Source organism: Watersipora subatra, chromosome 5 (assembly GCF_963576615.1).
Source record: "Watersipora subatra chromosome 5, tzWatSuba1.1, whole genome shotgun sequence".
Taxonomy (NCBI): Eukaryota; Metazoa; Bryozoa; class Gymnolaemata; order Cheilostomatida; family Watersiporidae; genus Watersipora; species Watersipora subatra.
The window spans coordinates 59104616-59132130 of record NC_088712.1 but is presented as its reverse complement, the minus strand read 5'-3'; the positions used below and the strand labels follow the sequence as shown (position 1 = coordinate 59132130).

Genomic DNA, 27515 nt, shown 5'->3' with positions numbered 1-27515 from the left:
CTTTGATCGTGGGATGTATGACTGTGGAATTTCTAGTATATATAAATCTATCTGGCCAAGATTTCCTTTATTATTGTTAAGTTCAAACTCAAGGAAATTCATCACAGGCACAGAAAACAATAAACTTGCTACTTATTGTTGAATCTTTGCTATATTTACAAATATCAGTTGATTACATGCTAGTTTTAAATACAAGATTTTGTCTAACTCCCCTATATATAAAAGTGTAGTAATATTTGTACACATAGCTATTACACCTAATGTTCTCTCATGGCACACCAGACTGTCAGTATACTAGCATGTGCATAAACAGGTATAGATAATAGAGGTAGAAAAGGACAGCATTAACTACTATAAAAAATATTTTTAATGATTATTTCATTACCATGTTTTATAAAGATACATTATTTAAAAGTCTTGTAGAGAACCTGCCTTTATGCACGGCATCAAAGAGAATATCAGAAAGACATCTACTGTCAGCCATTTTAAATACTGTTCTTTAAACTTTATAATTGCAATTTAGCAAGTGTACCAGTCTAACACTTTATAGTTTTAACACATTATATAAGTTGCATGTATTTTATTTAAACGACTATTGTAAAAAATGGTATATATATCTAATAATATAACCCTTTATATCTTACAATGTGAGTTCATCTACAATCCAAAAAATTTAAGAAAAGGCAGGATTACAGTTTCACCTTTGGTTATAATACTAGTACGTTAGCAGGGCTGGGAGATCATCATGTGTAATAACTATGGTCACACTTGTTCACAGAATTTATCAGGTGACAGAGTAGAGTATTGATAGTACGTGTGCCGGTATGTCCAAAATCCAAAATGGTGCAACCTTTTTTTCGTGTAACGCAGTTCCTGTGGCTTATAACTGACGGATGGACACACAGGACTCTAATTATAGTAATTAACGTTTAAGCTGCCAATCGAAGTGACTTATCAGAATTTTCATACGAGATGCCATTCATCACTAGTTTCCTGCATTTTTTGGCAACTGAAATTTTTAGAATTTGTCAATTTTTTACATAATTGACCGATAGTTACCTCAATATAAACTATTTTAAGAACTGTTTCCTTCTTCTCTATAACAATTTGTTTTTATTGATTAGCAGGTGTTCCTACACACTATAAATACTGCTAACATCTGCACTGCTATCACACTTTCAACTTCACGTGTTCAGAGAAACCATGGGTAAGCGATCAAAGATTGTTTCTCAACTTTTAGACATGTTTTTGATTTTGATAAATCTTGCTGACAGTTATCAATAGAACTAATTTATAGTTCATCACATATCTGTTTACAATAAACTAAAAGTTTAGATGTGTGATAAGTTTTATGAAATTCAAATGAAAAGAGTTTTAAAAATACTTTTTTAAATTAATAAATTTACAGGCACCAGAAATAAGGCACTCAACTGCTCAAGTAATTGCAATCAAACTACGAGTCACTAAACTTATAGTTTAAGATACACATAATTTATATACATATATAATTTATAATTATTTTTACAGCTTGCCATTCATTCAAGTTTTTATTTTTATTGCAGATCACAAGCTCCTTTCTATTCTTCTACTCGCTGCTGTCATTGGTCAGTTTCAGCCAATCAATTTCTGCTCTGCTTTACGTGATCTTCATTTATTGCAGAATTATTAAAAAATAGAAAAAACATGAAAAAGGTTTATTGATAGTTTTGCAGAAAAGATGGTAATTACTGTAAATAAAGCTCCTGTGAATCTATTTGTTATATTTCAACTGGTATATTTCATAGGTATATTTCAACTGTATCTAGTTACAGCTACTACAATGTATTGCAATGCTTTTTGTAAAGTACATCTTGGTAAAGGTTTTAAAAGATGAACTTTGTAATCCGTATTAATAAAATATAGCTTGTTATATTTTCAACTAGAAAGTCTCTTCTGAAAAAAGCCTATTTGCAAAGTTTTTCAAAAAGTGTTTTATAACAGGATTGCAAAGCAGCATAGATCTTTTATGTGACAATTTTATGTTAGTTGACAATTTTTGCTGTAAAAAATAAAGTAAAAAGTAAAAATGCATGCCACTTTGAAAGCCACCTAAAACAGATGTAGTTTGATAAAGGTGCGATAAGTGCAGGCGACTCATATACCGGTGGATACTGGTCACCATGGTCAAGGTGGGCAACATGTAATGTATACTGTGGAGGTGGCACCCAAAGCAGAGCCAGACACTGCAGATTTGATGGACAAGGTCCCCCTGGAGATTACGGATGCACTGAAAAGATAAGTCCAGATATTCAGAGGAGAGCGTGCAACACTCAATGCTGCCCAGGTAAGCTTTTTGAAAACACAGTATGGAAAACAAGCTCTAGTGTTTGTTGACATAAAAACTAAACTCATGTTGTTCTACATATAATGCTTATAAAACTGAAGATACACAGAAACGAGCTATGAAAAGCTATACATTAGTTTATTAACATAATTTTTGAATCTGTTGATGATAGACAAATTGTTCTGTAGTAGGTCTTTATTGTTTTTATATGTTAGCGATTTTAGCTCCTATATTTATCCAATTTGAATACTAAGTATGTACCATAAAAATAGGAATAATTGCACCAATCATATAGAATAATAATAAGTAAAGAAATAATAATAACTACTATTATAATAATACTAACTAGGAAAAAAATAGGAAACTAGTAACTATAGTAACTATAGGAACAGCAGAGATTTCAAGGAAGGCTCTACTGTAACAGTAGAAGACAGTGACAACCCTTTGGCATTTTGATAAGACCCGGGCTCACATACAACCAACCCTGAATGTTGTGATACAAAAACACAATAATAATAAAAATAATAATAATACTTTTGTACTCAGCTGAAACAATAGAGACGTAGGCTCTGTTAAGCAATGTGCACAAGAGTTCAGTTTGAGAAGAGCGAGAAACCAAGATGCTTCAGCAACCTTGGTGCCTAAATGTGGTCACGGTCTAAAACACTTTTTTGTATAGCTGCAGAAGATAAAATAATTGCAATAGGTAGTAATAATAGTTATGGTTATATATAATACAGTCATTTTAAACATATGATGCTGCAAGCCATAATAATAACTATGAATTTGACTACAACTTCATGCGTTCAAAAGGTTGATAATAGATGTTTATGTTACAGTGGATGGTCACTGGTCAAGCTGGAGTAGTTGGTCTTATGTCTCTGGATCACAGGTGTCTAACTACTATCTTAGAAAAAGAACCAGAACTTGCACCAATCCTCCACCATCCTGCGGTGGAAGATACTGTTATGGTGATTCTCAACAGATCAAAAAGAGTGAGTACCTGCACAGCTTCTCATGATAAATTAAATCTCTAGCTCAAAGGATAAACTTGTTTCATTTTTGTTTCATTTTAAAAGGATTCAGTTTTTCTTAATTACCGGATTACAAAGTAAGCAAATTAGCTTTCTAAAATTTATCAAAGCTGTATAAAACTATGTTTTAATCTTTGTATACATCATGCTTTACAACTTTTAATTTGCTTATTTTTCTCGTCTTGTGTTTCTCCTGTCAAGATGATTTGACAAGCTAATTGGTTTCATTTTAGTTTATGCACAACACTAAGCTACGCCGATGGATGGAACCACGAAACCAAACTGTTACACCCTATATTGTCAAGTTGTTCATCTTTTATGTTTAATTTTATTGTTTACTTACTATAACATGACTGAATACAGTAATAGTTATATAAATACAATATCAATTTAAAACACTGTATCTATTTGCTAATATACTTTATGAGTTCCATGATTAGCACAAAGAGCATATATAATATATTATTTTATATATATAGTATTTTACATGTATATAAAATAATATATTGTATTTAAATATATATATTGCTTGATTGTTGATAATTTCATTATTATGAGTTATCAGTGCTCTTCCAATGATGCATATAAAAAGATAACAGCTGTTATAGTTTGTTATTATCCCAATAATTTAGGTAATTGTTTATTGTTTTATTTATCAATAGCAGCTGAATTACAATTTGCACAACTGATAAAAATAGTAATGAACAATATAAATAGTAAAACAGTTAAACAAGCTTACAAATACCATAAGAAAAAAACACTCATAGTCTGATAATTTTAGCAGGTATGAGTCACTGTGTGATACTAACAATGTCAAGTTACGAGACTTTTTACTACCCGGGCAACGACGGCATTCATCTAGCATACTTATATAACAATATAGTATTTGAAAGTCATACCAGCAAAATAAAAGGATTCAGCACTCTTGGATGAAAATTTAGAATAAGCGTAGCTCTGCACAATTTTGATTCATCAGATCTGTTTAAATGTGAAAATTAGACTAATTGATACTTGCATGAAGAGAGTCACAGAGACCTCAGCAAAAGTAGAGTGAGTTTTCACATATTCCAACATTTCCTGCAGATCTCTCATTTAAGAATTAGCAGTCTTTGATTGACCTGCTAATCACATAAACAACTCTCCTTAAGTTGGTAAAAGATTTCATAGACGATTGACTACAAGACACATTTACTTCTAAAAAAAGTTACATCAGGTTTTGACCTCTAAGTGAGTGAACTAGAGTGCATGTGCTTGTTAAGTATGATGCCTTGTTCTCATGAAGACAAATCTGTAATAAAACCCCTTTGGCTATAAAACCTCTGTGTCCGTTTTAGCAATTTAGCAAACAATAATGCAAGTTATATGTATTATGTGCCTAAACATTGTAACTTTACCGTAAACCAGTCAACATTAACATAGATTTAGTATCATCCAATTTTGAGATAAAAAAACTATTACTACCTAATATTACCGATCCTCTTTTGTTACCGTCTCAAGAAATCTAGCATTGGTGGATCACAGCAAAGTCTTAACAGAGCAACTGTTCTGACACCAAAGATATCGTTACATATTCGGATCTGCATTTCATTGCATTTTTGTATTTAAGTGAACAAAGCACTAAGGCTGCGAGCTCGCCTCATCAGCAAGCTTGAGTTAACATTTATCCAGGTGTTAGCAATAAGTTCTATGAAATTTCATGCTTCATGAAACAGCCATAGCTTCCAGTATTCTTATGACACACAAGAGCTGGCATGAAGCAATATAATTGTAGGGGCTTTTTAAATCAGATTTCTTGAACCAACCTACAGCTTGTTAAAACAGTTTAAAATAAATAGTGTTATAGATCACTATTACGCTGGTAATCTAGTCTGCCATGAGAAATTATCAGGTGTAATAACTATATGTATAATTATTCTCCAAAGTTGCAGAGTTGGTCCACCATACTGAAAGTTATGGGTTCAAATCCTGTATGACCCTATATACTTTCCCAACCTTTAATTACGGCTTCAGACAGACAGACAGACAGACAGACAGAGGGACGCGGTTCTTATTATAATAAGGATTGTACACTTTTTTAGTTGGCCTTCCATACTTGTATGTTCACCATTAGGTTGAGTGCTTCTATTTTACCTTTTTGACCTTGATAGGGTCAAACAGCTTTCATCTAAAATAAACTTATTTGGCATGAAGTGAGTTAGAGCAAAGCTTATAAAGAATATCCGAGGGAATCTTGTTCAGCTAAAGATAGCAACAGGTGGTTGTACGAATAAGGTGGAAACAACAATTATCTTATACAAGTACATAAATATCTAAGCCAGGGAGGTTTTATGAACAGATTTACGTGTAAAGCAGATGAGAGTATGTGATAAAATTTAATGATATGAGGATATCAGCTTGCAATTAAGAAGTTCTGTGAATTTAAGTGATAAATTGAAAGTGCAGACAATTTGAAACATTAAGACATTTTAATATGGTCTAGCCATTTGATTCGCTAGTTTTGTGCTTAGTTTGGAGGAATAACTTTTTATGCCACTTTATATTTTCTGCAAAGCAATAACTATACACGATATTCATCCCAATTGCCCAGTTTTAATTGCCCAATCAGCATTAACTAGGTCATGTCATCTAGTTTTGTCTTTGTATATAACCACAGAGATTAGTGAAAAGGAAAGCATTCTGAATTGAGTACGCAAACAGCAACTTTGACGCTGCCTGTACACTAGCAGCATGTACACTAGCAACCCGTACACTAGCAGCATGTACACTAGCAGCCTGTACACTAGCAGCATGTACACAAGCAGCTGGTACAATAGCGACATGTACACTAGCAGTCTGTACACTAGCAGCCTGTACAATAGCGGCATGTACATTAGCAGCCTGTACACTAGCAGCCTGTACACTAGCTGCCTGGACACTAGCAGCCTGTACACTAGCAGCCTGTACACTAGCTGCCTGTACACTAGCAGCCTTTACATTAGCAGCCTGTACACTAGCAGCCTGTACACTAGCATCCTGTACACTAGCAGCATGTACAATAGCAGCCTGTACACTAGCAGTCTGTACGCTAGCAGCCTGTACACTAGCAGCCTGTACACTAACATCCTGTACACTAGCAGCATGTACACTAGTAGCCTGTACACTAGCTGCCTGTACACTAGCAGCCTGTACCCTAGCAGCCTGTACATTAGCAGCCTGTACACTAGCAGTCTGTACGCTAGCAGCCTGTACACGAGCTTAAATTGAGTAGATTTTGCCATAATCTTGATCAATCTTTATCTTTACAATTTTTTTTAATTTCAGCTATTTAATGTTTCATAAAATAAACAAGCTGCAGTTTGAAAGAGTGCAACTTGGAATTAATTGATCAATTCCCACAGCCAATCAGAGCAGAACTAAAACCTTCGAGTTTACTCTTGGGAAGCATGCTGCTCTATAGCCTGTGGTTATAACAAATGAAAAGAATAATTTAGCTCAAGTATATTTAACCTCAGCCTTGCCAGTAGAGTTCAGTTTTTGTTTACCTCTTATGAATTTCAGCGTTGTATGCACGATATACCACACAAGTAGGTCGCATGTACAAGTACAATATGAGTTCTGCAGACTATACAAATCACTGAAAACTATTTCATAAATTCGCTAAAAACTATATCATAAATCACAACTAGTAAACATGGAAGATGCATTACAAATGAATATCGCAAGTTGTTGCAGCTATTCTTGTTATTTCTGAGTACTTGTAAACCTGTAAACCATGTGTCTAGATACATAAATCTGAGGTTAAGTACTTTTACAGATTTTACTAGAGAACTATTTTGTTTACCTTTAGATATTGCAAATTTCATATTATCACATCTCTGTCTATACACTTCTTCGATGCTGTATCACTAATAAACACTTCTTTTGCAGGTCTGACTGTAGAGAGCGGGTAATATTTAACTATACCTAGCAACTCGAAATCACCATAAACTTGTAGCAATGCATTTATGTTGTATATCATGGTGTCATATTTGCCTCAAAATGATTGCAAACTATTTTTATGTATAGGTCGTGGTCATAGCTGAAGTTAGTGACAAGCATTAGCAGGTGTTTTTTGCTTAATTGTACGTACAATAAAATGCGCTATTAATCATTTCTATCAAGCTTGTAATAATACTTTGAAGTCTTCTACACACTTCTTCAGACTGAGTTAGATGAATATTCTGTTTAATCAAGTTAAAAATGAGACAAATCCATTATATCCCATTTAGGTATTGTTATAATTAAATATTCTTATCTATTCTATCGCATAAAGTTTTGTTAATAAACCAGTTAATTATTTTCTGCTATAGCTACAGAACTTAAAATAAGTTAAAGAATTGATTTATTATGACTCTGTTTTGCTGAGGCAGCAGTTCTGTATAGGAGACAGAAGAGGCAGTTGTACTGTACAGAAGACAGCAGAGGCAGTTGTTCTGTATAGGAGACAGGCGAGGCAGTTGTTTTGTATAGGAAACAGGAGAGGCAGTTGTTCTGTATAGGAGACAGAGGAAGCAATTGTTCTGTATGGGAGACAGGAGAGGCAGTTTTTCTGTATAGGAGGCACGAGAGACAGTTGTTCTGTATAGGAGACAGGAGAGACAGTTGTTCTGTATAGGAAACATGAGAGGCAGTTGTTCTGTATAGGAGACAGGTGAGACAGTTGTACTGTATAGGAGACAGGAGAGACAGTTGTACTGCATAGGAGACAGGTGAGACAGTTGTACTGTATAGGAGACAGGAGAGACAGTTGTACTGCATAGGAGACATAAGAGACAGTTGTACTGTATAGGATACAGGAGACACAGTTGTTCTGTACAGGAGACAGGAGAGACAGTTATTCTGTATAGAAGACAGGAGAGACAGTTGTTATGTATAAAAGACAGGAGAGACAGTTGTTATGTATAGAAGACAGGAGAGACAGTTGTTATGTATAGAAGACAGGAGAGACAGTTGTTATGTATAGAAGAGGAGAGACAAGCTATAATTATCAGGTTGTTTATTAAAGATGAACTTGCAGAAAGATTTTAGTAGACATTATCACTAATTATTGGTATTTTTCTATCATTTGCAATTTTTTTTTATGTTTAAGGTGATCTGACTGCCAGGATGTTTCAAAATTAAAATGGACAAAACTTGATCGTGGTTAAAGCGCTTAGATCAAACAAAAGTGCGTTTATGTTGTCTGTAGTTAAAAAGAACCAGACAGAATAGAGACTCTTCACGCTGCTACTTGAGCGCATTATCTTCTATAGCAACGATAGCAACTAGTGACCTCATTTTGCATGTGCGTTTTTCGTCTGAGCGTTTTTAACCGAGATCAAGTTTTGATGATTTTAACCTTGAAACATCCTGGAGTCAGATCACCTCAAACATCGAAAACAATGACAAATTATAAAATATACTAATAATTTCTGATAAAACCTACCAAGATTTTGTATAAGTTTACCTTTAATCAGCCATACAGTTTGGATATTAGTTACCATGTAAAGCAGGTGGGCAGAAAACAAGAATGAATAATAGTAAATATTTAAACTGGACCCATAGACTTAATACTTTGCATTTTGCCTTTTGGATTAGCTCAATTTTAACTTTGATAATTACAAATAATATGTATTCCAAATAAATTCTATTAATTTTAGTTTACTTTCTATAAACTATCAAATTAGCATATTTTGAGGATGAAAAAGTAAAATGCAACGGAGATGGCAAGTTCTGAAATAGACATCTTGTCACAGACTTTTTGAAAACTAGAGACCGCAACTTAGGTTCTTGTAGCTAGGTAGACATCTAAAACAAATATTTATACATTCATTTCAAAGACACAAGAGTCAATGACAACATTATAGCAAGACTTTCATAAAACTAGCATAATTGGCTCAGTGCCCTCAGACTGACTTCCAGAGAAGGCTCATCTTTTGAATGAAGTTGTCAGCTCGTGCTATGTTTTTAGCAGAGCAAGCTCTACAACCTGCTATTAACAACCATTCAGTGTAATCATAACTAAACTGGTTATGTATTTAATATGCATTTATTTAATTATTATTGAGTTAAAAATAACAATAAGCAAAAACAACAATATTCATGTAGGTTATAAACGTTTCACTTTGTGGTTCCTCACTCCGTTCAATCTCAGTATTGTCCATAGACTAAAACAAAAACAACAGCATCTGGTCAGATTATGTTGAAAGTCAGGCGTACTTGTGTTATATCACTGAACCCTAGCATTTGCAGGTATCTTTCATCTTTACCTTCACAGCAATACAAGAAAACAACCAATAAATAGAGAGGAACACAGAAGGTTCTCTATATTTCTGCCTTACAAACAGTTAACATAAACTTACCTTTTCATAATCATTCTAGCTTAATTTTAATTAAATAATTCAATTTTATGTGACAAGTATAAGCAAGTACTTACTTTTTCTGGTCTGTCGAGAATCTCCATAGCAGTTTCTTCCACCACAGGATGGTGGAGGGTTGGTGCATGTTCTGGTTCGTTTTTGAAGGTAGTACTTATGCTGCTGTGATCCGTGAACATACGACCAGCTACTCCACCCAGACCAGTTACCATCCACTAGAATGGAAACAGCTATAGCTTCAAGCATCTCTTAGCTACTTATAAGATAGGATGGATTTAAGATGCTGATAAAATGACATTGTGTCAAATATGAAATCATATTTTTATAATTGTTGTTTTATGACTATGATAACAAAATGTTACATTATTATTTCTACTGTGTTTATAGTGGTCAAAAACCTCTTCTTCTTTCTATGTTTTTCATTTTAGTGTCGCTACTGCAAATGGTATAATCTGGTACATAATATATTGTCTATTTTCACTTAGGGTTTGACACAGAAGCTATTGTGGCTGAATGCCCTGCCTAACACCACCAATGATCCTCTCGGGATTCGAACCACTGACCTACTGATTGTGAACACACAAACTATTAAACCATAGCTGACTTTTAAAGTGATACAAATTTACAATGCTTTATTTTGAATGCAACGACAAAATAAATGACATATTTTAAACCTTATTAAGGATATATATGCTAACTTGTTTATGTCAGCCAAAAACGATGTTATGTTGAAATGCACTTCATCTATTTCAAAGCCTATATAAATACTTCAAGATCTCATTGGTTGATTAATTCAATAACAAAATATGATTAAAATTCTATCAAGGTACTTAAGCATACATACATAATTGTATGTTTTATTTCACTTAAATCTAAAATGAATTAATACGCTTACCTCGGCAGCAGTGAGTGTTGCACTCTCTCCTCTGAATATGTGGGCTTTGTTGTGCAGTGCATCTGTAGCTTCCAGGAGAACCTTGTCCATCAAATCTGCAGTGCCTGGCTCTGCTCTGGGTGCCACCTCCACATGGTACGTTACACTGTGCCCACCTTGACCAGGGTGACCAGTATCCATAATGGTGTTGGGGTGGGTAGCGAGCATTGATCATTCCTTAAATAGAGTGTTACCATGCTAAACCAAGTCTAATTCATAGCTATAGGCACATCAACCATAAACACCAACTTTTATCAGGAGCAATTTGATTCCAAACAAGAATGACAACTTCTGACAGTTGTTAATCTCTGAAAGCATCTGATTTAAACATGTCACACAAAAGTTAATTTGTTTCTTTATTTATGAGATAAAGCATTGTTGATGTATTTTTACGATAAGATTAATTTTTACTGCTTATGAACATGAATTTTTTTAGAAATTTAACTCAAAGGAGGGTTTTTAGATTACCACTGAGCTGTGATTATGTGGTGTATTTCAGCTCTAAAATGTATGAAATAAATATAAGTAGTTGCCAATATTATACACTTACCGACAACTCCAACAAGGAGAAGGATAGCCAGCAGCTTGGAATCTAAAACAAAGAGAATAAGAGTAAGGAAAGTTAACAAATGTTTAGTTTTTTTGTATTTTATCTCTTCTACATTCAAACAAAAATCAAACAAAATAAATGCGAACAGTTTTGAAAGGTGATAAATATATTTATTAACTGTTTATAGAGTTAGTATTTAAAATGATATTGAAGCATGAAGTGAGAAAAGTTTAACCTGTAAACATTCGTGAAGGTCACGCCAAATAAAAATCTGTGGTAGCTTGTAAATTAATCGATAGATATTATTTGAAAACCGAAATGAATAATACCCCATTTTTCATCTTTATAAGTTTATGTTGCGAGTTTTATTGATAAAAGTATTTAGTTTTACTCACCCATGTTTGTGTAGTATCTGATCTGAGTATAAAACCAAATATGACCTCACCTCTCCATACAGCTGTTTTATAGTAAACCAGAAAGGGCACCTGTCTGTTCGTGTCACTTCATCAATCTCAATAAATGAAACAAGGAAGTCCAAGACTAGAAAGTACCTCAGTGCTAGATTCATATTTGATGTAAATAACGGAGAAGGTGTAGCAAGGGAGTTGCTGAACCATCAAGGTACAGGTACGGTAGCGGCGTCCGTAAGTGAAATTATTCAAATATAATCTTCTATTTGTGGTCGCTGGCAGTTAATTTATTATTTCTATAAAAACCAAATTTCAGTCAAGCTCATTGGTTTGCCTTCCACAATAACTATAGTAACGATAATAATTGCACTGTTTATAAATTTCTTTATAATTATTTGTTAAACTGACACGTTATGCCAATATTTAATTAGAGTAAAAAGTGTTAATTCTGAAAGCTCTTGAAGCTTGTAGTTTTACATTTTGACCAAATGAGCAAGATATAAAAAGGATCAGGAAGGATACGAAAAAAAACATACATATATATATAATATATATATTATTCATATAAATATATATAGTTATTAAAACATATATTACATATATTATATATGCATATACATATATATATAGTATATATATATATATATATATATATATATATATATATATATATATATATATATATATATATATATATATATATATATATATATATATATATATATATATATATATATATATATATGTACTATATACTTAGTATATATACATATATATATAGTATTTAGAAATATAGAATAATGTATGATATAAAGAGTACTCATTATATTATATGTACATTATACTATACATTTCTTGGTAAACAAAGATATTAAGCTGTATGTACATGTATTATTGAGCTGACCCAATGTATCTACTCTGATAAGTATTATGCATCATGCATTATATATTTACTATGTATTATATTATATATGATGTATTATATATATACTATGTATTATACTATGTATAAAGTATTATATATATATATATATCATGTATTATATTATGAATGATGTATTATATATCCTATGCATTACGTATTAATATAATTTAAACTCTATCAATGTGAATGTTAACCTCATATCTACATATCTGCTCTAGGTAAATGTATGCGGTTTGCCATGCATGATGTCATGTTTGCATAAATAATTATGGCTAAGTTCTTAGAATAAATATTTTATGGTTGACACTGGAAACATTTGCAAGTATTGCATGCATAATTACAATATTACCATAAAATATATATTAATTGTTTTTGTCAGAATATAGTTTTTTTTAAACTCTTGATAAACCTTCCAAGCTAAATTAAATGCTAGTTTTCATGTATTTATTTACAATATTGCCATACAGCAGCATCTTAATTATATCAAGGATGCAAATGATTTCCAGATACCACTTGTTAAGTGTTTTATAATTAGACTATCTAATTTATTCTGTTTGAATATTAAATATCTCTGGTGGTAACTAAGTTAGTGGCTTGTACAATTGAGGTTACATAATACAGATTCCTGTAAACAATTATGGGGAGGAAAACAAGAACTTGCTTTGATCTCTAGCCTTCCTAGAGGGGATAAGCCTTCCTAGAGGAGATAAGCTTTGCTAAAGGTAGTAAGCCTCGCTAAAGGTAGTAAGCTTTGCTAGAAGGGGTGCGCCTTCCTATAGTAATGTACGCCTTCCTAGAAAAGTAAGCCTTCCTATAGACGGGGAGTCTTCCTGAAAGGGGTAGGCCTAAGCCATTCTAGGAAGAATGGGGCTGGCCTTACTGAAGATGCCAAGCCTTCCTTGAGAGGGTAAGCCTTTTTAGAGAAGGTAGGTAAGTCTCTCTAAAAAAGGGTAAGTTTTCCTAAAAAGAGTACGTTTTCCACAAGGCGGTAAGCCTGCCTAGAAAAGGTAAACCATTTTGGAGGAGGTCAACAAAGAAAGCAACAAGTGAGCTGTAAACCAACTGAATACTCCCAGAGTATCATCCTAATAACAGTTCCTGTTCAAACCAGATATGAGATATAAAAATATTTCCTAATAATTTTTTTTTTTTATAGTTAAAAAATAATAACTGTTTCAAGATTACTAATACATTTAAAACTTTTCTTTTAGCTTTTTAGCTTATTTACATTACAAGAAATTTTGAGTAGGATTCGGTAGTAGATAAAAAAAGACAAACAGATAAGGATAACTATCTTTTCACAGACATATGCTACCTTATCGACTGTAGGACACTTTATTCTTGGTGTTGCACTTAGCTTGTATTGTAACTTCTATTAATAGTTGATAAGTAGGAATTTAATTAGGATATCATATTTATGAGAGATAGATACACCAGATGCTACTAGTTAACCTCTTTATAGAATATTTAATTGCAAATATCCTGAGATGGGTAACACCTGATGTAATTATTCTTACGTCATATTAACAGATATGCTTAGCTAGTATGTACATATTTAGTCATTATAGCTGTGCCTGTGGCAAAAACATTGAAACCTGCAGATCACATTTTTTGGTTTACTAAAATGCTTGACCTTGTAAATTGCCAAAATATTGTTATAAACTATTTCGACTAAACATCTTTGAATTTTTTCCTTGGTTTATCGCCTTGGGTTGGTATTGGCTCAAATTGTTGTTATTGTTATCAAACTTGTTGTAGTGATGCTGTTTACCAATTAAATATAGTATTTTTGTTAAATTGCTATTAGTTAATTAAAAGGTATTTGTATCTCAATAACAACAACACACTCAACCAGAGCAGTTCACACATTCCTTTTAAATAACTAAACACTTGAAAGTATTTAGTTATAAACTAAATACTAAATGGCATGCACATAAACTATATGTATATATATACATGTATATATATAGTATTAGTAATAATACTATTAGTATAATTAATAGTATTAGTATACCAATATATTTAACAATATTATTGGTATTTTGCATAATAATATTATTAATTTTATAGTATTACAGGTAGAAGAGCTAGCGATTTAAATTAAATTTAAAACTGGGAAGCCACTTGACTAACTAACAAGCAAGAAACTAGTTAACTAACAAGGAATAAGATAAGATAAACCAAGATTATCTTTAGCAAGTAATTCAATTCAGTGTGACAAGTTAAGCAGGTGCTTACACTGTACAGTGAATGAAAATATCAAAACAAAGTAATATAGAATAAACATGTTAACACATGTAATTGTTGAAGTTAAGTATAGACTTATCGATGACTCCAACAATGAGAAAAGTGGTTATTAACTTAAAATCTAAAATCAAAATCAAAAAAGTTGTAAAAGCTTGTAGATGTTGGTAGAGGTACTTGAATAATAATGCAAACTATTATTACTAGTTGACATAGACATTTTTTACAAACTTTAGATATAAGTGAATAATGTTTAAGTTGTCAATGAAGTGTCATTAAGCAATTTTTTTAGCTTAAAAGTTTGTGAAATAACCAATGTAGCGCTTGTCAATGTTTGAGTAATGTATGCACCTACCTGCAGCTACAAAAAAAGAAAATTATATTTAGAAGAGAGTAGCATTGAGTAAGTACATTAAATTATATCTATAAAACATCAAAACTGAGAAAAACTTCAAGCAGAAATATTTTGAAAGTTTGTGTCTATTAAATAACTTATGACAGTCCCATCATGCAGCTCAATATGTGAAAATATGAAGTCTAGGAACAACAAGTACTTTTGCTTTAGATAAATATTTACGACAACTGGTAGGCCTAACTTAATCAGCAGATTTTGCTTTCTAACTCAAAAAACTTTGAATGCTGCAAGCTTAAAATAATATCAAATACTAAACATTTCTTCAGCTTCTGGTACATTTTCTGTCAGCAAAATAAAATTCTTTTAATCATCCATACCGGTGTACCAAATAATGTTAGTCTAAAATGCCATGTGATATTGCTGTATTTTCAGCAAACCTGTCTGCCGGTGTCATGTCACCGATCTCAACCTGTCTGCCGGTGTCATGTCACCGATCTCAACCTGTCTGCCGGTGTCATGTCACCGATCTCAACGTATAAAACAAGGAAGTTTGTGAATTAAAGGTACTTTTGCCTGTGATTCATAATTTGGTACAAATAACAAGGAAGGTGTGTCAAGGGAGTTGCTGAACCACCAAGATGCAAGCACCGTGTCTACATTCATATGAGAAATTATTCAATTTGTTTGCCATTTGTGGTCGCCGGTCACTGTGTTGCTACATTGCTGAAGATGAGGTTTTCGTCAAACCCATTTGTTTGACTTCCTCTACAATAATGACACCCTTTAAGCATATACTTCAGTTCATGAATATGCATGTGAATTTTGATTTATTAAATTGAAGCAAAAACATGGATATTATTTGCAGAGCAGCCTCTCTATGAGATTTTTAAATTTAAGTAACGATGTATAGTACAAAATAGAAAAGGAAGTTTGCGAGGATATTCACATTCCACTTTTGATGTCATAGCATAAGTTAAAAATGAATGGCAATTAGATCTACCGTAAAGATGCATTAAAATGCATGTTTGTAAAAAGTTTTAATTTGAATCACATTAAATAATCAGTAGTGATAAGACTAATATAATCTCTACACTAATAAGAGCCAGATGATATGTTGGTGATCTGATCGGTTGATCTGTCCAGAGCCATGACAAGAGGTTGGGAACAAATAATGCATAGTACAGGATTCAAGCTGGCGACATTTACCTTAATAGACCAACTCTAACCCCTGCACCAATCAGCCAGCCATTCGTATTTCACAATACCGGTAACTGTATGAATAACTATTACACCCAACGATCTCTCACGCCACACCAGATTTTCTGGGTTATAATAATAACAATAATCTTGATGACAATAAGAGGACGTCTATTCCACTGAAATATTAGAGGTTGGGGTAAAAAATCCCTTCATACCGGAATTGTCGACTTGTTTTTAATATTCAGTTTATCGGTATGTATTGCAGCACACTCTACTGCCAGGGTACTAGTGTGTGTAAAATAGCGTAATACCAATCTTAGAGCCCAAATGTATTGATAACATGTGTGATACACACTTTGGTCAATTAAATCTAGTTATTTCATGCATACATGTAATATTGTGAAGAAATGCATCACACTCTTTTACAAAGAACAAAACCATTATTGAGTACAAGGCAATATATATGAACAAATTTATATATAAATACATACAATGTATGCATCCAACAGACAAATGCAGGCAATGATTCTTTCCCATACTCTGTCATTCATTTCTACTGGTGCTCCTTATATGCTATAGCCACGTATACCCCCACCCTCTTCTCCAAATGTGTCGACTCAGTAAGAGGTTCGTCTTTTAAAGGCCAAGTCGGAAAGAGGCCGATTTCTCGATGGCCGACTCGATGGTAACTTGGCCTCTTTATCTTAATTTTAGTAGTCACTAGCCTCTCCATCCTAGACTCAGTGGCCACTCGGATATTTTTTAACGACCAGTGGCCGGGCATTCGTGCTTCTGGCCAAATCGAAAGCCGGCTTAGCCTTTTATCTCCAGTTCTCCGCTAGTTTGGGGATGCCGAGCCGGCCTAGTAGTCCAAGCACAATCGGTCGACCGTGAGGGCTCTCACCGATCCTGGGCCTTGTTGTTTTCTGCCATTACAGTATGCCGCAACCGTTTCGTGAACACAGAAAGGTATGACGGCGCAATATCAGAAATCACTAAATATGGAACAAAAAGGTAAGTCAAAGCCAATCATCTTCTTGATTTATTAGAGTGTCAAGCGCAAAACTCTGTCCCATACTATTAAACAAAAATATTTTGATGGCAATTTAGTAAAACTAAAAATAGCCAAATTTATCTTGCTGGTAAGTTGTTTTATCATGTATGTCATTTGTCTCCACATGACAGCCATGCTTGCTGATTAGATGATTCACCTTGTGTATCTTTGCTGGTGTAATGTTTTTTTCTTGCATATCTCTGTTGATACAGTGTCATATCAAAGGGTTCTATATCGACATGTTACCATAACACATTTCCATCTGCTGCTGTACTACCACTTTATGTGTCAATGCCATTAAGTTATTACTTTGCATAATTATGTTTATATATAACTGTGTCATATACATACTTAAAATGATAATATATCAGCACAAATATGCAATATAATAACATAATGGAGTACTTACTTTAGCTTACGTAAGTCCTTGATATTTTGTCGAAAAAGATATCATTCTTAGTTTTTGTCTAACTAAACTGTTTCGCCCATGAGAGGGCTTAATAAAATCTATATTAAAGTCTAATGTATTAACTATAATTTGTGCAGTAGTTTACAACAAAAATCTAACTCCACCTTTCTAGATGAAACTTACATGTACGTTATACATGTAAGTTTCAGTAAGACAAAACCATCTGTTCAGTGTAGAGGTAAGTTGTATATCGTGGAATGTGATATTTGCCTCAAGTTCTTTGTGAGATAATTGCACTCACAGTTTGTGGTCATGGTGGATGTTAATTCAATGCAAATAAAATTATATCATTGAATTTTTACTATAATAAGAAAAGTGTTTGTCTGTCTGTCCAAAGCCACACTAACAGCTTCAGGAAAAAAATTGCCTCACATGGAAATTGAACTCGGGCACTTTGATTTACAGCCAGCGCTCTAATAACTACACCATCCAGCCACCTTGTCATTTTGGCAGTTGGTTGTGCATAAACTGATTACTCATTACGATCTCTCATGGCGCACGGAACTGCTAAGCGCATTAGTTGTACATCAATTTTACCATAGATAAGTCAAATGTTTAGTAATATGTAGTTATTCTTTCTTTGACTTTTTTTTTAGAGAACTGCCAATGCAGATGATATATCTGGTGCAAAGTGTGTTGTGACCATTTGCTTATGAGATTTGGCACAGGAGCAATAGTGGTTAGATGCCCTCCCTGACACCATCAATGGTCCTTTTGTGATTTGAACTCCTAACATATTAATTATACACCCGCGCACTAACCAATGAACCATGACTGCTCTCTTGCAATTGTAACTGCTAACTTGTTTTATAGTTTGAATGTTTGATTTTAATTTAATTTATTCCAAAATAAAATATTTTGTTGGAACAGGTTGGAACAGCCTGATCTTATAGCCCAGTAAATCGTGTGAAAGAGAAGGGAATAGAAAAACTTGCTCTATTTTTTGCACATTTAATAGAAACAAGATGCTTAATGGAGGTGCTAAGTAAGCGAACATAGACAAGCTGATAACTGATTTAACTTATCGTACTATTACTGTGTTATTTACAGTGTGAAGCAGTTGAGAGAGAAACAAGAATGGATGACCGTAATTGCTCATAAATTGATTGTTCAATTGTTGAACATTTTGCTAACATTATATGTTATAGTGCTTTATTTCAATTTTATATATTATAGTACTTTATGAATGATGCATATAAAAAGTCTGTTATTTATTCAACTAATGTAGGTAGCTGTTTGTTGTTTTAAACATTAACAGCAACTCAACTACAATCCACACAACTGATGAAAATAGTGATGAACAATATAAAGATTAAAACAGTAAAACAAGATTACAAATACTATAAAAAAGAAGCACTTGTAGTCTGATCATTTGCGCAGTTATGAGTCACTGTGGAATACCGACAATGTCACATTAGAAAAAAATAATGTAAGTATATCATAAAATATGTATATAACAATATAGCTTTTTATAATCATATCTGCAAAATAAAAGGGTTAAGAATTCTTTGATGGGATCACAATATTTTTGTAATATAATGATATATATTATTCATATATAATAATGCATATTATACATACAGTATATACATATATTATACATACTGTATATAACAATATTATAACAGTGTAATGACAGATATTATACATATATAACAATATTATAATAATATAATATTAGGTATTATACATATATAGCAAAACTATAATTATATAATAATAGATATTATACACATTTAACAATAAGTATTGGAAAAATTAACCTGGTAGTTGTACTCAGCATTTTTGAAATTAATGACAATATATATAATATATACAGTATATATATTTAGTTATTAAGAATATGTATTCACAAAAGAAATTTGCAGCTAGTTATTTTCTACATTGTTTTAATAAATTCCTTTTGAAATTAGAAATAAATGTGACATTAGTACAAGAAGTGTTAGTCATCATAGTTGTGTTAATCATGTTACAAAATCTTCTCTTTACAAGTAAACTTGTTTTATAAAAAACGAATGGACATATTGTAAAAACAAGTTGCAAAAGGATTGTTTAGCAGATGCTGGAATTTTGTTTTGTTGTTCTGGTAGGCCTTCTTTTCTGTTTTAGTTAGAAGTTGAAGATTTTGAAACTTGTTAACTTGAACTGTTGAGGTTGTTTTTATTGTTGTTGCATGTTTTTATGTATTTTTCTGTACACCGATTGTTTAAACCTTTGCTATCAGAGGTATGTACACCTGAAAAAGATATGCGCAGGAAAGAGATGATATTTTGTTCTAGAGTGTTTAGTAATACCCTTCAGACACAATGCAGTACACAAAATAGGCCTTCCTTAGCAGTTTTTAGACGAAAACCTTTGTTAATTAGCAAAAATTTGCTATAAATATTTTTTTTCAACTACATCTCACAAATAATTTACTGACCATGCAGTAATCAATATACGGGTAGTTATTATAATATTCTATGAGTAAATAACTCCAAATTCAAATGATTTTTTTCCACAATTATTTTTACATTTGTTAGTTCTATTTGACATACTTTTATGCTCATTGATCGTGTTAAATGTTAGCGATCCTATTTTTACCTTTTTTACATATAAATATGATTTCTTTGCTTGGATTTACAAGGTAGTCTTTACAAGCAGCTAATAAATATACTTAGTATTAGGGATACTTTACACAAATGTGCTGGGTGTCGGGAAGGATTAGAAGTTAGAAGCCTTAATTTATTACTACTTGAGTACCTAAAGCTAATATTGTATTTTTTTTGTTACAAAGGGTTATACAAACAATCCTTGTACTAACTTACAGCGTAGCAAAGATCAGCAAACCAATGATAAAAGGCCTTTTATATTTTCAGAATCAATATCGCACAACTCCGCTTCTAAATTAGAGAGACAAAAGTAAGAGGGCACGACTTTATCAGGTTTTTACACGCATGTGTTATCAGTTTGTAACCTATATTATTCCTCTGCTAGCCAGTAAACTGCTCAGTTATTTGAAGTTGTCAACCCTTGACATTTTCGAAACAGTCATCAGCCATTATTGGAAATATGAACAGACAGATTTTCAAATTATATTGCATTCATTTATTTAATTCATATAATCAGTTACACCGTAACAAACAAACAAAACAACAACTTTACAATATACATGTAGGTATAACGAATTCATTTTGTGGTTCCGTGTAGAGAGAGGCCTCCGCATTGTCCAAAGTCTAAAACATAACAATAAATAGTTAGATAGAGTTGAAAAAAGTAGTTGAATTTTAACATTTTATGAACAGTCTGGTTATTACTTTTAGAGTATTATTGGTGAAGGAACAGGGTTATTTAATAAAGCTTTAAAAACTAAGTTGCCAAGTTACCAGGAGACTAATAGGAAACGAAATAAAGTAACGCAAGATTATTTTACCGCAGTTAAATCAATTTGATGTGACAAACTAAGGAAGTATGTAATCTTTCTTGTGGAGGTCGATATCAAAGCGTTATAGAAAAGAATGTTAATAAATGTCATTGATCTAGTCAAGTATACACTTACCGACGACTCCATGGAGGAGAAGGATGTCTAGTATCGGCCAAAGACTAAAACAAACCAACAACAAATACATGTAGTTAGATTACGTTGACAGCAGTAACTGAATTTGCTTTTATAGGACAATAGATGAAGGAACCAGAGTTGGTATGCCGTATCTTTGTATTGGCATGGTAATCATCAACAAAATGCTCTTCATTACACGCCAAAAGATAAAAAGACAGAAATTTGAAATTATTGAGTAGTACATAGTTAGTAAAGAAAATATATTAAAAATTTGCTGCGTGTAACCAATTTACTAATCATAAATTAAATAAAATCGTATAAAGTTGTTGCTCATTAAATAATTCAATTTGTTGTGACAAGTATAAGCGGGTACGTACTTTTTCTGGTCTGTCGAGAATCTCCATAGCATTGTCTTCCACCACAGGATAGTGGAGGGTTGGTGCAATTATTGGTTGGTATAATTATTTCTGAGCAGTAGGATGATAATTAGTTAAATGATATTTTAGTGATGATGTGCTGTGGCGGTAGGCAAATGTTTTCTGGCATATATTGCACTTCACCTTCTTGTTTATGCTTTCAACGGCATATGAAAATGCGCCACCTAATATGAAAGATATTTTTCTGCTTTTATGTTTCAATAAAGTGGCAATCTTACATTACTCAAATTTTTTATTACTCAAATTATTCTAAAGCTGAAATATAATTGCAATTTTTTTTAAAACGAAAGTACATATATAACTTATCTAAGGAAGTTTTTAAATATAAACAAAAAATAGACTGTAAGATTTTAAATGATACTGAAATCATTTTTGTTGCTATTACCTAGAAACATGTTCAAACAACTAACAACATGGTCGCTTACAACTAGATCCACACGTGGCTTTCGTCATTTTATTGTATAAACAAGCTTTGTGTTTAGGACTCAGTGTCTTCATAGTTGAATGCAAAATAATTGTGGTTGTATCTAATTGGTATAAAAGTGTTGCTTGTCATAATATTTATTTGTTAGTAAATTGACTGGTAGTAACCTGTTATTTTAATGTTATATATTAAACAATACAAAGAAACCACATTATGATCATTTCCTCGGTTGCATTTTATTTGAAGATTAATTGGCTCAACTCAGTTAATCGAGCATTTGTATTGATCGTGTTAATCGTTTAATTAACGCGATTAGTAGCTTTATATTAGTTGTTCTAATTTAAAAATAGTTGAAATAATATTCCGTGAGCAAATAACTGCAATTTCAAATGAATTTTTCTTCCACAGTTATTTTTTCATTTGTTGATTCTATTTAAAATAACTTTATGCTCATTGGTTCTGTTGAATGTTGCCAACTATTTTTTGCGCTTATTTACGTCTAACTATGATTTCTTTGTTTGCATCTACAAGGTAGTCTTTACAAGCAGCTTATAAATATACGTTGTATCAGCTATAATTTACACAAATGAGCTGGGTGTCGAGAAGGGTTAGAAGCTAAAAGCCTTAATTTATTCCTATCTGTGTATCTAAGGCTAATATTGCATTCTTTTTGTTACCTAGGGTTAAACAAACAATCCTTGTCCAACTTACAGCATATGAAAGATCAGCGAACTAATAGTGAAAGGCTTTTGATGTTTTCAGAATCAAGATCACACAACTCCATTTCTAAATTATAGAGACAGAAATAAAAGGGCATGACCCTATCAGGTTTTTCATACTCATGTATTATCAGTTGGTAACTTATATCATAATTTGGCTAGCCAGTAGACCTCTTAGTTGTTTGAAGTTGTCAACCCTTGACATTTTTGAAACTGCTATTATCAGCCATTAATGAGAATAGGAACAGACAGTTTGTGAAATTATATTGCATTTATTTACTTAATTCATATATTCAGTTCCACTAAACAAAAAAAACAACATCTTAACAATATAGGGATAACAACTTCATTTTGTGGTTCCGTGTAGAGAGAGGCCTCCGCATTGTCCAAAGTCTAAAACAACAACAAATAGTTAGATAGAGTTGGAAGTAGTATTGAATTCTAACATTATTTTCATAATAATATGGTTATTACTTTTAGAGTATTTTTGGTAAAAAAACAGTGGTTATTTAACAAAGCTTTAAAAGGAAGCTAACAGGAAATGAAATAAGATAAAGCAAGATTATTTTACAGCAAATAAATGAATTTGATGTGACAAACTAAGGAAGTATGTAATCCTTTTTGCGGAGGTCGATATCAAAGGGTTATAGAAAAAACTGTTAATAAATGTTGATGATCAAGTCAAGTACACACTTACCGATGACTCCAAAAAGGAGAAGGATGTCTAGTATCGGCCAAAGACTAAAACAAACCAACAACAAATACATTTAGTTAAATCATATTGACAGCAGTAACTGAATTTGCTTTTATAGGATGATTGATGAAGGAAGCAGAGTTGGTAGCTTACCTTTTTATTGACATCGGTAATCATCAACAAAATGGTGTTTTTCATTAAATGCCAAAAAATAAAAAAGCAGAAAATTGAAATTATTGATTAGTAGTTAGTAAAGAAAATATATTAAAAGTTTGCTGTGAGTCAAAAATTTACTAGTAATAAATTAAATAAGTTTGTATAAAATTGTTGCTCATTAAATAATTTAGTTTGATGTGACAAGTATAAACAGGTACTTACTCTTTCTGGTCTGTCGGGAATCTCCATAGCAGTGTCTTCCTCCACAAGATGGTGGAGGGTTGGTGCAAGTTCTGGTTCGTTCTTGGAGGTAGTATTTGTACTGTTGTGATCCGTGAACATACGACCATCTACTCCACCCAGACCAGTTTCCATTCACTACAATAAAAATAGAAAACATTTTCTTACAATTTAAATATAACTATTTATTTTATCATAGGGAATTCAGTCAGCAGTTCAAATTTAAAAAGCACATTTTAGTTTTTGTTAATTTTACTAGCAATATTATTACAGTTTATTATAGCTATTAGTCACAAAACAGTTTTAGAACAAAAAATTTGCTTGTACAGACCTCTTTATTCAGTACACAAAATCAAAGGCTAAAAATTCTAATATATAAACATAAGTTATCATATGACTAGATTTTGTTATGCTAAAATTAACTCACAGCTTTTACACTCATTATAGTCATTTATGTTTATATTATTAAAAATCTGACAAAATAATTATGGTTTATTAAAATCTATCAAGTTTTGTTATGGTTTTCTTAAAATATCTGCAAAAGCATGTACCTGGGCAGCAATGAGTGTTGCACGCTCTCCTCTGACTTTGTGGGCTTTGCTGTGCAGTGCATCCGTAGCCTCCTGGATGACCCGGTCTATCAAACAAGCAGTGTCTGGCTCTGCTCTGGGTGCCACCTCCACATGGTACATTACACCGTGACCACCCAGACCATGGTGACCAGTATCCATAGCGGTGTTTGGGAGGATAAGGATAGCCAGCGTTGATCACTCCTATAATATAAAAGTTGCAATGCTAAACAAAGTCTATTTGATAGATAGGTACATCGATTTGGAACAAAAAAATCTATCAGAAACAATGTTAACCTATGCACAAACGGCTATTTGTGACACCTGCCAGTCTTTGAAACTTTTACCTACAAAAGTTAGATTTTTACCTTTTATTTAAATGAAATATCATAGAGGTACTTTAAAAATTATATAAATTTATTACTAATTTACATCAACGTATTTTTATGACTTTCAGTCAGATAAAAGTAGAAACCATTAATAAAGAGATATATAAAGTAAACATATTAACGAGCAAATTAAACACTTACCGACAACACCAACAACGAGAAGGATGGCTAACAGCTTGAAGTCTACAATAAAATGGAACAGAGAAGTTGAAAAGAGCGGCTATTTTTTTAATTTTAATTAAATACGTTTTTGTTTTAACTTGTGTGCATTCAGGCCTCAATAAATATAACAAAAAAAATTTTTCAAGTTTCAACAAAAAATTTATGTTACGAACTTTTTAAAGTTGAACCTTACTACAGGCGGTTGAAAAATAGTAAGCACAAACTTTTTGTTTTTTTACCAGCAATTTATCACAGTGAACAAATTGATAGCAGTTTGTATTTACAAGTCAAGTAGGATAATCAATACACTTAGATTGACTATATCAATGTGAAAATATTATTTTACTCACCCATGCTTGTGTAGTGGTTGATCTAAGTGTAAAACTAAGAATGATTTTGCCTCTTCATACAGCTGTATTTATAGTGAGCTAGAAGAAGCACCTGCCTGTTCGTGTCACTTCATTAATCTCAATGTAAGAAACAGGGAAGTCAAAGAATAAGAAGTAATTTAGCATAATACTTAGGTATATTTTAAATAATAGGGGGCGTATGACAATAGATTTAATAAACTCTGGCAACACAAACGCTTGGGCTACTTCCATAAGCGTGATTATTCTAATGAACCACTTATTGTGGTCTCTGGTAGCTAATCTATTACATCCACGAAGATGAGGTTCTAAACAAACTCATTTGTTTGACTTCCTCAATAAAATGTCACCCTCTGTGAAATATGCTCCCTTCTATAAATATGTATTTGAACGCTGTGTAAGCCATTGCCGGTTATCGCAATATCTAATCGCGGCAAAAATGTGTTGATTAAAATATTTTCAACCTGTAGAGACACACACATCAAAAAGAGATCTAGGATGTAAAAAAGAGTATCTAGTACGTGAGCATTTATACTTTCACGACTCTTGTAATGGCCCAAAATAACAAAGATATCAAAGTCTGATTTGCCCTGATGATATGATACATATAAAATACTGGTTGGCAATTAATTAAACATGAACCAGGTTAAACAGCAAAAATGTAGAGAGGGAGTATTAAGTTTAAATACTTAAACTAGTTAAGCATAAGAGAGAGGCTACTGCTGGGTCAGATGAGTTGTGGTTTGCAGCTATGGCTGAGTTGAACGATAAATCATGAAGAGAATAACACCGTTCAATAAATTAACTTGAACCTTTTGGTATAGGCTTTGTTTTATTTTCTGTTTGAGTTAAAACTTAATTTGGTTTATTATCATGCCATGTTTTTATGACTATTACTCATTTATTAAATCACAAATTCTTTGAACATATTGCCTCATCCCACATTTTCTCATTTCTGTTACAGCTTTCAAAATCGTTATATAAACTATTCCCAGAATATTTGTATTTACTCTTCCACACATATGACCAACATTTTTCTCTATTTCATGATGCCAACATACTACATCCTCCATCATATGTTTCAGTTTATGAACTTTCTGTTACTACAATGTTCTATTGACTACATGTATCTCGACTCATTCGCAATACTACAAGATGGATATATCAGCTAGTTAATATATAAATTATTTAGTTATGGGAGTTTAGTTTATTAAACCTTGTGTAAACTCCGCCCAGAATATTAGTACTTATGCTTCCAGTCATATGACAAACATTGTGTTTTATTTTGTGACACCAACATACTACATCTACCGCTGAATGTCTCAGTTTATGATTTTCTGTTACTACAATCTACAATTCACTATTCCAACTTACTTGCATAACTACAAAAGTACTAACTTTTAAAACACTTGGTTTCAACCCTCTTAACAAATGCTGATTTTTGTTCTTTTCATCTTCTTCTCCTTTTGGCATGTAATGACAAACATATTTGGATCGATGATTGCAAGTGGCAATAAAAAAGTTATGCTTACATACTCTTCCTTATGTGATTTTTGGAATTGATGATAGTATAAGTATTCAAATAATAAAAATATGTGTTCACAAAAGACATTTGCAGTTAGTTATTTTATACATTACTAGCTGTGCTACCCGGCGTTGCCCAGGTATTAAAAATTAGCTTATAAACAATGGGAGGTAATGAGAGTTGCCTGCCGCTTGCTATTAGCCTCGCACATTGTCAATGAATAATTTGAGTAAGCTTACTAATAAGAGCTACAGCTTCTTATGACGTTAAGCCATGACTTTGCATCGGAACTAAAAGCATAGCGTATTTGCTCCCATATAGCGACATATATCTCGCCTAATGATCCTATTAGGCTCATTGGTGGCTAAATTGGTAGGGCTGGCAAATTCGAAGCTCCGAGATCAAATCTTCTGCGATATATA

General features: G+C 32.5%; 3 protein-coding genes and 1 long non-coding RNA gene across 5 annotated transcripts in view; 1 reads left to right on the top strand and 3 right to left on the bottom strand.

Moving 5' to 3' along the window:
- Window positions 1–11697, bottom strand: part of LOC137396402 (ectin-like) — a 42070-nt gene extending 30373 nt beyond the window's left edge. Inside the window, exons 1-5 of one of the 2 annotated variants that reach the window (XM_068082661.1) lie at window positions 11611–11697; window positions 11216–11257; window positions 10627–10842; window positions 9791–9946; window positions 9385–9521 (exon numbers count right to left, since the gene is read on the bottom strand). In XM_068082661.1, the coding sequence (XP_067938762.1) occupies window positions 9505–9521; window positions 9791–9946; window positions 10627–10842; window positions 11216–11257; window positions 11611–11614 (435 nt within the window). In that variant the 5' untranslated portion in view covers window positions 11615–11697 and the 3' untranslated portion in view covers window positions 9385–9504. Of the gene's footprint in view, window positions 1–9384; window positions 9522–9790; window positions 9947–10626; window positions 10843–11215; window positions 11258–11610 lie in introns of those variants that run through there. The other variant, XM_068082662.1, reaches the window with a different exon arrangement.
- Window positions 1188–3804, top strand: LOC137396403 (ectin-like). The gene is made up of 5 exons (XM_068082663.1): window positions 1188–1207; window positions 1563–1604; window positions 2114–2323; window positions 3163–3318; window positions 3591–3804. Exons 1-5 carry the CDS (start codon window positions 1204–1206, stop codon window positions 3605–3607), a joined length of 429 nt encoding a protein of 142 aa, XP_067938764.1. The 5' UTR covers window positions 1188–1203; the 3' UTR covers window positions 3608–3804.
- Window positions 11698–21023: 9326 nt separating the features above from the next.
- LOC137396236 (uncharacterized) lies at window positions 21024–21867 on the bottom strand. The gene is made up of 3 exons (XR_010978502.1): window positions 21788–21867; window positions 21411–21454; window positions 21024–21087 (listed from the first exon to the last, which is right to left on the bottom strand). It is a non-coding gene; the product is annotated as an uncharacterized lncRNA (long non-coding RNA).
- A 1228-nt stretch (window positions 21868–23095) lies between these two features.
- On the bottom strand, window positions 23096–25579 carry LOC137396400 (ectin-like). Its single transcript, XM_068082660.1, has 6 exons — window positions 25551–25579; window positions 25180–25221; window positions 24632–24853; window positions 24063–24218; window positions 23688–23731; window positions 23096–23383 (listed from the first exon to the last, which is right to left on the bottom strand). The coding sequence occupies exons 1-5, from the start codon at window positions 25552–25554 to the stop codon at window positions 23715–23717; spliced, it is 441 nt and encodes a 146-aa protein (XP_067938761.1). The 5' UTR covers window positions 25555–25579; the 3' UTR covers window positions 23096–23383; window positions 23688–23714.
- Between the last annotated feature and the right edge of the window lie 1936 nt (window positions 25580–27515).

Excerpts from the sequence above, each read along its gene's own strand:
- LOC137396400 (XM_068082660.1), bottom strand. Across the intron at positions 24,854-25,179 it reads TCTCGTTGTTGGTGTTGTCG|GAGTGATCAACGCTGGCTAT; the intron begins GTAAGTGTTTAA and ends TTTATATTATAG. Across the intron at positions 24,219-24,631 it reads CAACACTCATTGCTGCCCAG|TGAATGGAAACTGGTCTGGG; the intron begins GTACATGCTTTT and ends TTTTTATTGTAG.
- LOC137396403 (XM_068082663.1), top strand. Across the intron at positions 1,605-2,113 it reads TCTACTCGCTGCTGTCATTG|GTGCGATAAGTGCAGGCGAC; the intron begins GTCAGTTTCAGC and ends AGTTTGATAAAG. Across the intron at positions 2,324-3,162 it reads CAACACTCAATGCTGCCCAG|TGGATGGTCACTGGTCAAGC; the intron begins GTAAGCTTTTTG and ends TTTATGTTACAG.